Source organism: Nicotiana attenuata, unplaced genomic scaffold (assembly GCF_001879085.1).
Source record: "Nicotiana attenuata strain UT unplaced genomic scaffold, NIATTr2, whole genome shotgun sequence".
NCBI classification, from domain to species: domain Eukaryota; kingdom Viridiplantae; phylum Streptophyta; class Magnoliopsida; order Solanales; family Solanaceae; genus Nicotiana; species Nicotiana attenuata.
This window is the reverse complement of record NW_017672993.1, coordinates 34,483-45,600: the sequence shown is the minus strand read 5'-3', so window position 1 is coordinate 45,600 and position 11,118 is coordinate 34,483. Positions and strand designations below refer to the sequence as shown.

The 11,118-nt window shown below is 37.5% G+C and overlaps 1 protein-coding gene across 1 annotated transcript; it reads right to left on the bottom strand.

Moving 5' to 3' along the window:
• LOC109215128 (cucumber peeling cupredoxin-like) lies at nt 1-3,629 on the bottom strand. The gene is made up of 2 exons (XM_019379152.1): nt 3,339-3,629; nt 1-706 (listed from the first exon to the last, which is right to left on the bottom strand). Exons 1-2 carry the CDS (start codon nt 3,541-3,543, stop codon nt 270-272), a joined length of 642 nt encoding a protein of 213 aa, XP_019234697.1. The 5' UTR covers nt 3,544-3,629; the 3' UTR covers nt 1-269.
• Nucleotides 3,630-11,118: the final 7,489 nt, after the last annotated feature.

Sequence of the window (11,118 nt, the reverse complement as noted above, 5' to 3'; positions counted from 1 at the left end):
TCGCAAAATCATCAGGAAGTTTTATAAGAATTTTCTTGGTGAAAGTAGATTGCTCAATGTAGCCCTGTGGTAAATACAGGGCAAGAGTCACTAAAACAAGGATAGTTGAATAAAAAATATGCTTATATGTTGAATAAAAAACCCTGTAATAATTTGAATTAACTCCTTTTCTTTCTCTCATTTCTAAACAATAAGATAGCTCCAACAACTCAATCTGCCAAGGAGCTATCCAGATCCTCAAGAGAACTAGTAAGTATAGTCCTGCTATCTCAGAGTAAATGCAACACCAACATTACAAGTATAGAAACCACCAAGAAGGAACCAGCACTGCTCCTCACACCACCACCGTTAGGGCGGCTGGTTACCACGGTAATAGGCGGTGACTCCGCCTCGACCGTGGATGGCGGTTCCACATAGGATGGAGGAGGTGGTTGGTTGAGGCTCGGAGGAAGTCCTATACCATGTCCCACTTTGATCTCAAATGCCATCCCATTCAGGCATTGGGTGCCATCATCAGCATCGGAGAAGTAGTATTGTGGTCCCTCGATGGTCAATGGAACAGCGACTGTCATTGCTTCCCCAAACTCATTGCTGCCTCCTTGATACTGAAATGTATCATCATCTGAAGCATCATCCATGCTGCAATTCCTATATGTCGTCTCATTGTATGTTTGAATAACTGTCTGATTGGTGTTTGTACTAAATACTAAACACATAAATTAAAAACAAATCAGAATACCGTGATATACAAAACCAACATATGATAAGTTAGCAATTTGGTAACTATTGCAAATAGCAATAAAAAGTTTCAATGAAATTCGGAGTTCCTCCCAGGTTCGCCAGCTGGAAAAAATACAACAGAGAACGTAGAACAGTTCATACAATTGGGAGACTGATGAATTATGAGTGAAACACGATCACATGTGCCATGTTCTGTATAATCTCAAGATCGCTTAGTTGTGACGTTCATCATACTTATGAGTTATGATCACATGTAAACACACCAGCAATCCCTTTAACAGCACTGAAATTTTTCTACTGGAACTATCAGAAACTTATTAGCTACACCTCCCTTACATAATCAATTATTCTTTCTTTGATTAGACAATAATAGACATGCAAGATAAGAAAATTGTAAGCTACTCTACTCCTGTTTCTAGATCATAGTTATCCCAATAGTTGTACACTAAGAAAGTGTAACTTTTGCATCAAGATAACAGGACATGGAATAGGAAGTAAACCGTCTTCATTAGCGCCCCTGTATCCTTCAAGAAAACAAGTGGGCAATCCATTAACTACCTAAACTCCATTTCACTTCGACTCGCTAAAACAGCAACGCAACCTACCTCAAATATTTTCAGAAGATAGTGGATCAGATGACATATGATTGAAACAGGAAATAAAGATTCTAGGATGAAATGCAGGCCAAAAGTCCCTTTTTTCAAAAAAGGATAATATTTACCGACTTAACTAACGTTAAACAATAATAATTTCTGGTAGAGGACATTGTACTCTCCCTACACTGCCCAAATGGGTTTATGCTATTACCACATTAAAGTAATCATTTACTCCATAAAGATGTCTTTTTCGACTTAAAAGCACCTCCTCCTTCCATCAGAAACAATAATCACATGTGGCATGTTCTGTATAATCTCAAGATCGAGAGATGTGAGGTTCATCATACTTATGATCACATGTGAACACACAAAGCAATCCCTTTAATAGGACTGACAGCTCAATTATCACATCTAACTTTTTCTACTGGAACTATCAGAAACTTATTAGCTACACCTCCCTTACACAATCAATTATTCAAATGGAACTTTTGGACTTGAAAGAATCAAGTTGAATTTTTTTTTTTTTTTTTTGACAATGTAATCAAGTTGAATTTTTATATATTAGACAATAATAGACATGCAAGTGATAAGAAAATTGAAAGCTACTTTACTCCTGTTTCTAGATCATAGTTATCCGAGTAGTTGAACACTAAGAAAGTGTAACTTTTGCATCAAGATAACAGGACGCGGAATAGGAAGTAAGCTGTCCTCATTAGTGCCACCATGTCCTTCAAGAAAACAAGACTTAAACTCCATTTCACTTCGACTCACTAAAACGGCAATGCAACTACCTCAAATATTTTCGCACCTTAGATCTAACCACTTCACAGCATATCTAAAGATAGTGGATCAGATGACATATCATTGAAAGAGGAAAGAAAGATGAAAAGCACGCCAAGAGTCCATTTTCCCCCAAAAAACGTTAAAATTTCTTTTAACTAAAGTTAAACAACAAGAATTTCTGGTAGGGGGTGCATTGTACTCTCCCTACAGTGCCGAGATGGATTTATGCTATTACCACATTAAAGTAATCATTTACTCCATAAAGATGTCTTTTTCGACTTAAAAGCATCAGAAGCAATAATCCAACACATGTTGTAACTTCTCTAGTCATTGGTCTTTAATTTATGTACTAATTTTCGAGATCCGAGAAATAATGCAAGGAATAAAGGAAAAGATCTGTCAACAAAAAAGATTGTGTACCACTGATCTGCTCTATCAAATGGAAAAGTCTATAACATAAGATGGGTGAGGAGATGTAGCAGCAGAAAAGAAAGATATGCTTAGCATTCTTGAGCTTAAAAAGTCATTAGGATTTCAGGATCAGGGAATGTAAGACCAAATCAATCACTACAAGAACTTGCTCAGATATCGCCAAGTAATCGGCAATAACCACATAAGTTCCAAGTTAAAAATAAATTCTGATCTCTCAAGACTCTTCGCTAGCATCCCTACTTGCCTCAGATACAAAAAGTGGATCCAACACTCAAGTCAATGGGTGTAGAGTACCACAGGATTCACTACTCCTTTGTGGCAAAGGATACAAACTGAGCATAAGAATATACATTCTAAGGAACTTCAACAATATATACTCGAACAGGTACAGATCAGTCACTGTTTAGATTATGTCTAGTAGCTCCAAGTTTTACTAATAGCAGAAAATATAAGTTTGTTAACAAGTCTATCTCCCCAAAATCCACAATTAGATTCAACTCCTCCAATCGGAATAATCTAAAAGGGAGTAACCTTGACTTTAAAAAAATATATATATATATTACCCTGCTCAGTCTTACTAAAGATGTTCAAGCAGTCAGCAACTTAAGCAAATATCAGAGAGTCAAACATTAAATATCTTCAATTTACAAGTCAAAAGCAAAGCAGATCAAGCATTTAAATTTCCATCCATCTCATCTCCCCACTGTTTCATACATATTCGACTAAACCCATCAAACAAGAATTGATAATGACCAAAAAGGGTGCTAAAAAATATCAAGAACTTACTCAAATAATCACCAAGATTAAAAGTCTGTTTAGCAGCCCAAGCAGAGTAATCAGCGGAAGTCTTTTTAGTGTTGATGTTGTAGAACCAACCAGCTGGACCACCAACTGTGTGGTTTGTGTATTTTGCAGTTGACTGTGAAGCTGCCAAATTGAAGAACAGAGCCACGGCAACAAAGAAGACCATGGAATCCACCGCCATGGCCATGTGGGAGAAATGGGCACAGTTGTGTTGGCACTAAAAGGTTTGACGATCTGGAATTAGTTGCTTTTACTCGTGACATACGTAAGGTATAATATAAAGAAGAAATAGCACCGGACACGTAGGAGTAATATTTTATTATGCGACACATGGTACTGGACCAGAGTCCAGACCTGGTGTGGAAAAAGGGAATACTATTATGTTCTTTTCTTTTGTTTTTTCCTTTTAATTTTTCATATAATCAATTTAACTCAGCTTATATACACATCAATCCAGCTGAAAAGGGAATGCTGTTATGTTCTTTTCTTTTCCTTTTTTCATAATCAATTCAACTCAGCTTAAATACGCATCAATTTAAAAAAAGATAGGGTGACTCTTACTCTGCCATTGTCCACTCAAGTGCAACGATGACTCTTTGAACTTGACACTATGTTTATATAGAAGATTTAACCCAAATAACCGTCAACCTAACCTCTTAAACTAAAAATAGCTGATAGACGTATAATATATGCATAATTTATGTATTATATATGTATAATAATGTATAATTAATATATAAACTATGTATATGGCTAGAAAAAGTAATAATAAATATGACCGATTATTTGTGCAAAGATCCCTTTTATATAAACACTTTAGCAACCGTTAGTAAAAGAAAATGTGTTTACTTAAATCCTCTTCTAATAATGCATAAAAAAATGTGTGACACCCAAAATAGTGAATCTTGATGGTGTATCTCAACGATCTATGACATCCAAGATAAACCTTTAAAAATTGGGCTTTTTTCATTTTCAGCCCGTACCAGAAATATTTTGAAACGAGCTCACTGAAGAACTCTAACAATGCAGCCCTAAGGAATTTAAGATAAAGAACAGTCTCCAAACAGATTCGCACTCAAGTGTGAGAATTAGAATTGAAATAATAGAAAGTTGGGAATTATTGATCGAAATGATTCTTACAAAAATATGCATACCCCACTGATTCTGTTACACAGTATTTAACTACCTCTAACTGTAACTATCTCTCTAACCACTTTTCAGCTGCCAAACGACTTTGATAGAAAAGACTAAAGTACCCCTAGTTTAACTATGTAAAATGTCTAAAATGCCACTATTATATTTTTCACTATAATATGCCTATAACAAATTCCCCCCTACTAAAAAGTCCTTGACCTCAAGGACTAAAGTGAGGAAACTGCTGCTGAAGCACATGAAGGTCTAGCCAAGTACTATCTTCTGGGGAGCACTTGAACCACTTCACAAGAGCTTGAGTAACCGGTCGTCCATGTTTCGAAATTACCCTTTCTTCTAGGATAGCTTCGGGTTCCAACACAATGTAGCCATGAGTAGATAAGATAACTGGCAAGTTTGGGACAGCAGGAATAGTGCCCACATGCTTTTTTAATTGAGACACATGAAAGGTGTGATGAATCTTGGCTAGAGCTATCAATATGGGTGGGGTCGGGCTAGTCCAGCCCACGTGGGCTTAGCAATTGATGGGCTGGGCTGGGCTAGCCCACCATTTTGATGGGTCTTATAACGATCAGCCCACCCCAGTCCTATGTGGGCTACGGCCCCCCACGGGCCGGCCCATCATTATTAAAATATAATTTTATATATTTTCTTTAAGTTCTAAACTAAAAAAAACATAAATATTTAAAAGTAAAAAAAAAATCTTATTGGAAAATTTTCACAAAACTTAGTAACTTTTTATACGGTTCTAATATATCACAATAAACACTAAAAAAAAGTAAAAGAAAAGACTATATTTCATTCGCTAAAAGTCAAAACTCAAAACAAACTATTCAAGAGAACGCCTATGACGCTTATGTGATATCTAACACATCATCTTCATCAAACACATTTGAATCTGCTTGTGAGAAGGTTGTCTTAACATCTTCACTTTCTTCTACATCTACAATTCGTATGCAATATTAATTATTTAAATATTAAGAATAATTAAATTTTTAAAACTAATTAATATTTTAAGACTTTAATCTTTTAATATGATGAGCTTAATAAACTTTAAGCTTGGGATGCTCTTCTTATTATTTTTTGTGTCATATACTTTTTACATTTTATATATTTTACATACGTGTTTTTATTAGGCCTACGAGCCGGCCCGGCCCAGCCTCAGTCAAGCCTTACGGGCCTCAGGCTTACTCGGGTAGGGCTTAAAAGCCTCATTTTTAAATGGGCTTCAAAAATTATAGCCTAGCCTGCTAAATCATGGGTTGGGCTGGCCCCAAGGGCCAAGCCCATATTGACGGCTCTAATCTTGGCACTGGGAGGAAGAGACAGCTGATAAGCAACCTGCCCAATCTTTTTCATGACTCTAAATGGTCCAAAGTACTTGGGATTCAGCTTATTGTAGGAGTGCCCCTTCATGGACATCTGTCTATAAGATTACAGCTTGACCAATACCATATCTCCTTCTTCAAAGCTTTTGGGAGTCCTCTTCTTGTCAGCTTGTGCTTTTATCCGGCATTGAGCTAATTGGAGATGGTGTTTCAGTAACCTCGCAGTTGCTTCCCTAGCTTGCAAACTCCTGTCCACCTGTTCTACCATTAAGCTGTGAGTTATATAAGGTAAATACAGTGGTGGTTTTTGTCCATATAGCACTTCAAATGGGGTCATCTTGATGGCAGTGTGATAATTGGTGTTATACCACCACTCAGCAGGCGATAGCCAAGTTGCCCACTCTTTGGGCCTGTCATTGCACATGCATCTCAAGCAGCCCTCAACACATTTATTAACAACCTCAGTTTTCCCATCAAATTGAGGGTGGTAGGCAGTAGTATGGTGTAATTTAACTCATTGAACATCATATAAGGCTTGCCAAAATTTGCTGAAGAAGATAACATCTCTGTCACTCACTATTGTTTGTGGCAGACCATGAAGCTAGTAAATGTTATCCAAAAAGGCCTAGGCCACTGCGGAAGCATTGTAGGGATGCATTATCCAATAAAGTGAGCATACTTGCTCAATCGATCGACTACAACCAATATCACAGACTTGTTGTGAGATTTGGGAAAGCCTTCAATGAAATCCAAGCTGATGTCTTGCCGGACTTTGTCAGGAATGGGAAGGGGTTGCAGTAACCCAAGGGACCTGATGTTTTCTCATTTACATTTCTGGCATATCTCACAGTTCTTTACAAATTTGTGGACATCTTGCTACATTTTTCTCCAGTAATATAATTGGCTGACTCTAAAGAGGGTGGCAGACATGCTAGAATGGCCTCCCATAGTAGAACTATGTAGGAATTGTAAGATTTCTTGTCTCAGGAAAGGGTCCGTGCCTACCACAATCTTATTATTCATGTATAAAACTCCCTTTTGTAGCATGTATGCAGGGTTTGAAAGGGGGTCTATTTGTAGTTGAGCCAATACTTTTTGTAGTTGAGGATCTCCCATGTAATTTCTATACCTTCACAAGAAAAGTGGATGCAACAGTAGAAATAATATGCAGCTAAATGTCAATTATATGGCACCTAGACAGTGCATCAGCCACCAGATTTTCCTTCTCTTTCTTATAAACAATGGTGTAATCGCACCCTATAAGTTTGGCTAGCCACTTCTGTTGACTAGGTGTAGAAATCCTCCGTTGTGGTAGATATTTAAGACTATGTTGGTCTATTTTGATAGTGAAATGTCTACCTATCAAATAGGGTCTCCATTTATCAAATGCAGCCACAATGGCCGTCATCTCCTTCTCATATACTGACAGTTGTTGGTACTTAACATTCAAAGCCTTGCTCATGTAGGCCAATGGATGATCAACTTGCATTAACACAACTCCAATGCCCATCCACATGCATCTGCTTCAATAATAAACTCTAAGGAAAAGTTGGTAAAGCCAAGATAGGTGTGGTACTCATGGCTTGTTTCAAGCAGTCAAATGCTCTAGTTGTTGCTTTAGACCATGCAAACTTGTCCTTCTTTAATAGTCCAGTCAGAGGTCTAGCAATGACCCTATATTCCTTCACGAACCTCCTGTAGTAACCAGTCAGACCCAAAAATCCCCTCAACTCTTTTAATGATTTTTGAATGGGCCAATCCAGCATTGTTTTAACCTTGCCAGGATCTGCAGTCACCCCTGATTGAGTGATAATATGACCTAAGTAATCAACCTCCATTTTCCCAAATAAGCACTTACTTCTTTTAACAAACAAGCTATGTTTCTGCAATACTTCAAAGTGATACATCTCATGTTTTCGTACGTTAAAGTTTCGTCTTCAGTTAACCAACGTAGACTCGGGGATGAGATTATCTTGAGGTTTGCGTATTTATGCTATTTATAACAAGCAATAAGTAAATTTCATGAAGGATAAAGGGTACACGAATTAAAGAAAATGAGAGTCGTTGAAAGTTGCCGATTTGGGATAAAATACGGGTCGAGCAATAATACCCGATATTTATGGACTAGTACCATACAAGGTTCCATATGACCACGGTAGTATGATGTATAAAGTATATTAAAAATAAGAAAAATTTTAAGTAATTTGAGACAATTTTTAATTGTGCGGGTAATTGGATAATTACCGGGTAGCGGGATATTACCTAATTAATTAATAAGGAAATAAAAATTAATAATTTCCTCCAAAAATCACGTGGCAGCTATGCCACTTTCCAAGCAATGACTCTTAGTCATTTTTGGATTAGGTGGCATAATGTCACATTTCACTCCATTTTAAAAGATCTTCCATATTCAAGGCTAACCCATAAGAATGGTAATCATTCTTACATCAAAAGCCCCTTTCAACTAAAACCCAACGTTAGCCATTTTACATCTTTCAACCAAATTTCTTAAAATCAAGAACAATAGCAAGCTTCAACAAGACGTTTTCCAACCCAAAAAAATTCAACGAGAACTTTTTTGGAAGCTTAACGACGTAAAAATTTTGTGGTTCTAAAGGGTACGGTGCAACCTTTTCCAAGAATATCATATGAATTTTTCCCTATCCCAGGTATGTTAAGGTTATCCCTTCTTTCTGTTTGGCATGGTTCAGTTATACAGAAGAAGTGAGCAAACGCATAGTTTTCATAAACGACTCTATTCATAGAAATACTAGGGGTCTCTTTGTTCTTGATTCCCCGTGTGACATATTATTATATCTTCTGTTCGTGGGTCTCAAAATAATACGCAGTTGATAAAGTTTATTCGAGAAGAATATTGAGATTTTTAACATATTTTCATGCTTTTTATTCATTTATACATGTACATTGACCCATGACCAGATGGCATTATATATATTTATATGTATATATTTATGTATATGGGATATGGAAAAAGGTTACGACGTTATATACGCACCACCACCTGATCAGTTGGTATATATTGATGATGTTGCCCACAGTGGTCGAGACGATACGATGGGATGCCCTAAGTGGCTTGATGATATTATGTACACCCATACATATGCATGACACGACATTTATACGCACATGCATGACATTATAAATGTTTCAGAATTTACAAAGTTATTCAGATTTATGGATGGATTTCTTTATTCCATGTTTCATCTATGTCTTTTACGTACTGATTTTCATGCCTTACATACTCAGTACATTTTTCGTACTGACGCCCTATTTCATTGGGCCTGCGTTTCATGCTCGCAGGTGCAGGTAGGCAAGCTGACGGTCCCCCTTCTTAGGATCCTTGATCAGCAAGAGTTGACGTGCTCCACTTGATCTGGAGCTGCTTTTGATTTTGGTACGATATGCTTGTGTGTGTGTGTATATATATATATATATATATGGGTATGATGTGGCTCAGTCCCGTCTTTGTACAATTGTATTTCTATTAGAGGTTTGTAGACAGTATGTCTAGTTGGATAGTATGTGGCCTTGCCGACTTCCATTTTTGAGGTATATAATTATCTATAGCAGCCTTGTCGGCTTGCCCTACGTATGTTGCACGTATATGTACATATGCCTTTTGGGCAGGTTTCCTTCAGGTATATTATTTTCGTAATTCAGCAGATGTTAGTTAGGTTTTTATCTTAGACGCATGCTTAGGGGTGTTTGACCGGTAGGACTCGGGCACCTGCCGCGGCCCATCAGTTTGGGTCATGACAAAAGTGGTATCAGAGCAGTTCTGTCCTAGGATTGTCTATAGACCGTGTCTAGTAGAGTCTTGTTTATGGGTGTGTTGTGCACCACACTTATAAACAGGAGGCTACAGGACATATAGGATGTTATCCTCTCTTTTTATCTTAGATCGTGCGATATAAGAATTCATGTTCCTTAACGATATGTTACGTTTTCAGCGCCTCTGAAGACTACAGCCACTAGTATGGGTTAGAAGGCTACGAAAGTGTAAGAAAGAGATATAAGTTACACTATGGAGTCAGACCCATCGGAGATCATGGTTTCTATTGAGGAGGATCCATCCGAGGATCCATATGAGTCATCCGTTCGAGCTGTTTCGACCACTCCGGCAGCAGATGGGGTGAGAGGAGTTCTGACCTCACCAAGGCCCTTAGTTTCATTATCACAGCCCGTTGATCAAGGTATGATGGGAGTAGTGCATGGATTGGCACAGCCGGGTTTCCCTCAGGTTCAAAACTATGTTAGGGCATTTGTGGACACCAGCTCTTCTGAGGTTCCAGATAGTCCACAATCTTGGGAATCCGTCAATCAAGGTTCATCTGTGTATGTTATAGGATACGCAGAGGAAGAGGATAGTAGTCGGGCCAAGAGGAGGAAGGTAACTGATAAGGATATGAAGGTTCCACTTCGAAGTGTGTCTGATCGAGGCTCTCATATAGGACGAGGCAAGGACCCTCTACTGTAGACTTCCTCCAGATGTCAGCTTTTGGTTGGTGAGTTCCATCTCTTCTAGGAGTACTACCAAGTCAGGATTCTGAATGTGTTAGGTTGTTTTATGAGGACGTAGGGAGCCCCGTCCCGACTTGTATATATTATGGTTATGTTTTTTTTTAAAGTTTCTGCAGACAGTATCCTGTATATGTCGGCCCTTATATATCCATATAAACCTCTTTTTTTTATGAGTTCTGCGAAGTTAAGTCCTAATATTGTTATGTATATATATATATATATATATATATATATATATATATATATATATATATATATAGAGGTGCCCGTAATGGCCCGTGATAAGTTTGATAATAAATAAGGATAAGGTACGTGGCACTTGGTTGGGTAGAATTGATATTATAATGGGTATGGATTGGTTGGCCTTTTGTTATGCTAACATCAAGTGTAGATCAAATATGGTTTGATTTCAGTCCCCAGGAGCGCCTGTTTTAGAATGGAAAGGTAATTAGGGGTGTGCATTCGAATCGGTTTATCGATAAATCGAATCGATTATTTGTTATCGAAATCAAAATCGAAAAAATCGAAACCTTATTGAAACGATAACGATAAGCATATGTACAAATCGATAATCGATAAGTAATTATCGATAAGGGTCAAAATCGAATCGATAAATCGAATGCACACCCCTAGACTGTAGACACTTGTTAAATGAGTAATTACCTATTTGTGTAGATTAATATAACATACAGAATGTATATATATTCCGCTACTATTTTGAAAGCGGCTATACAATATTA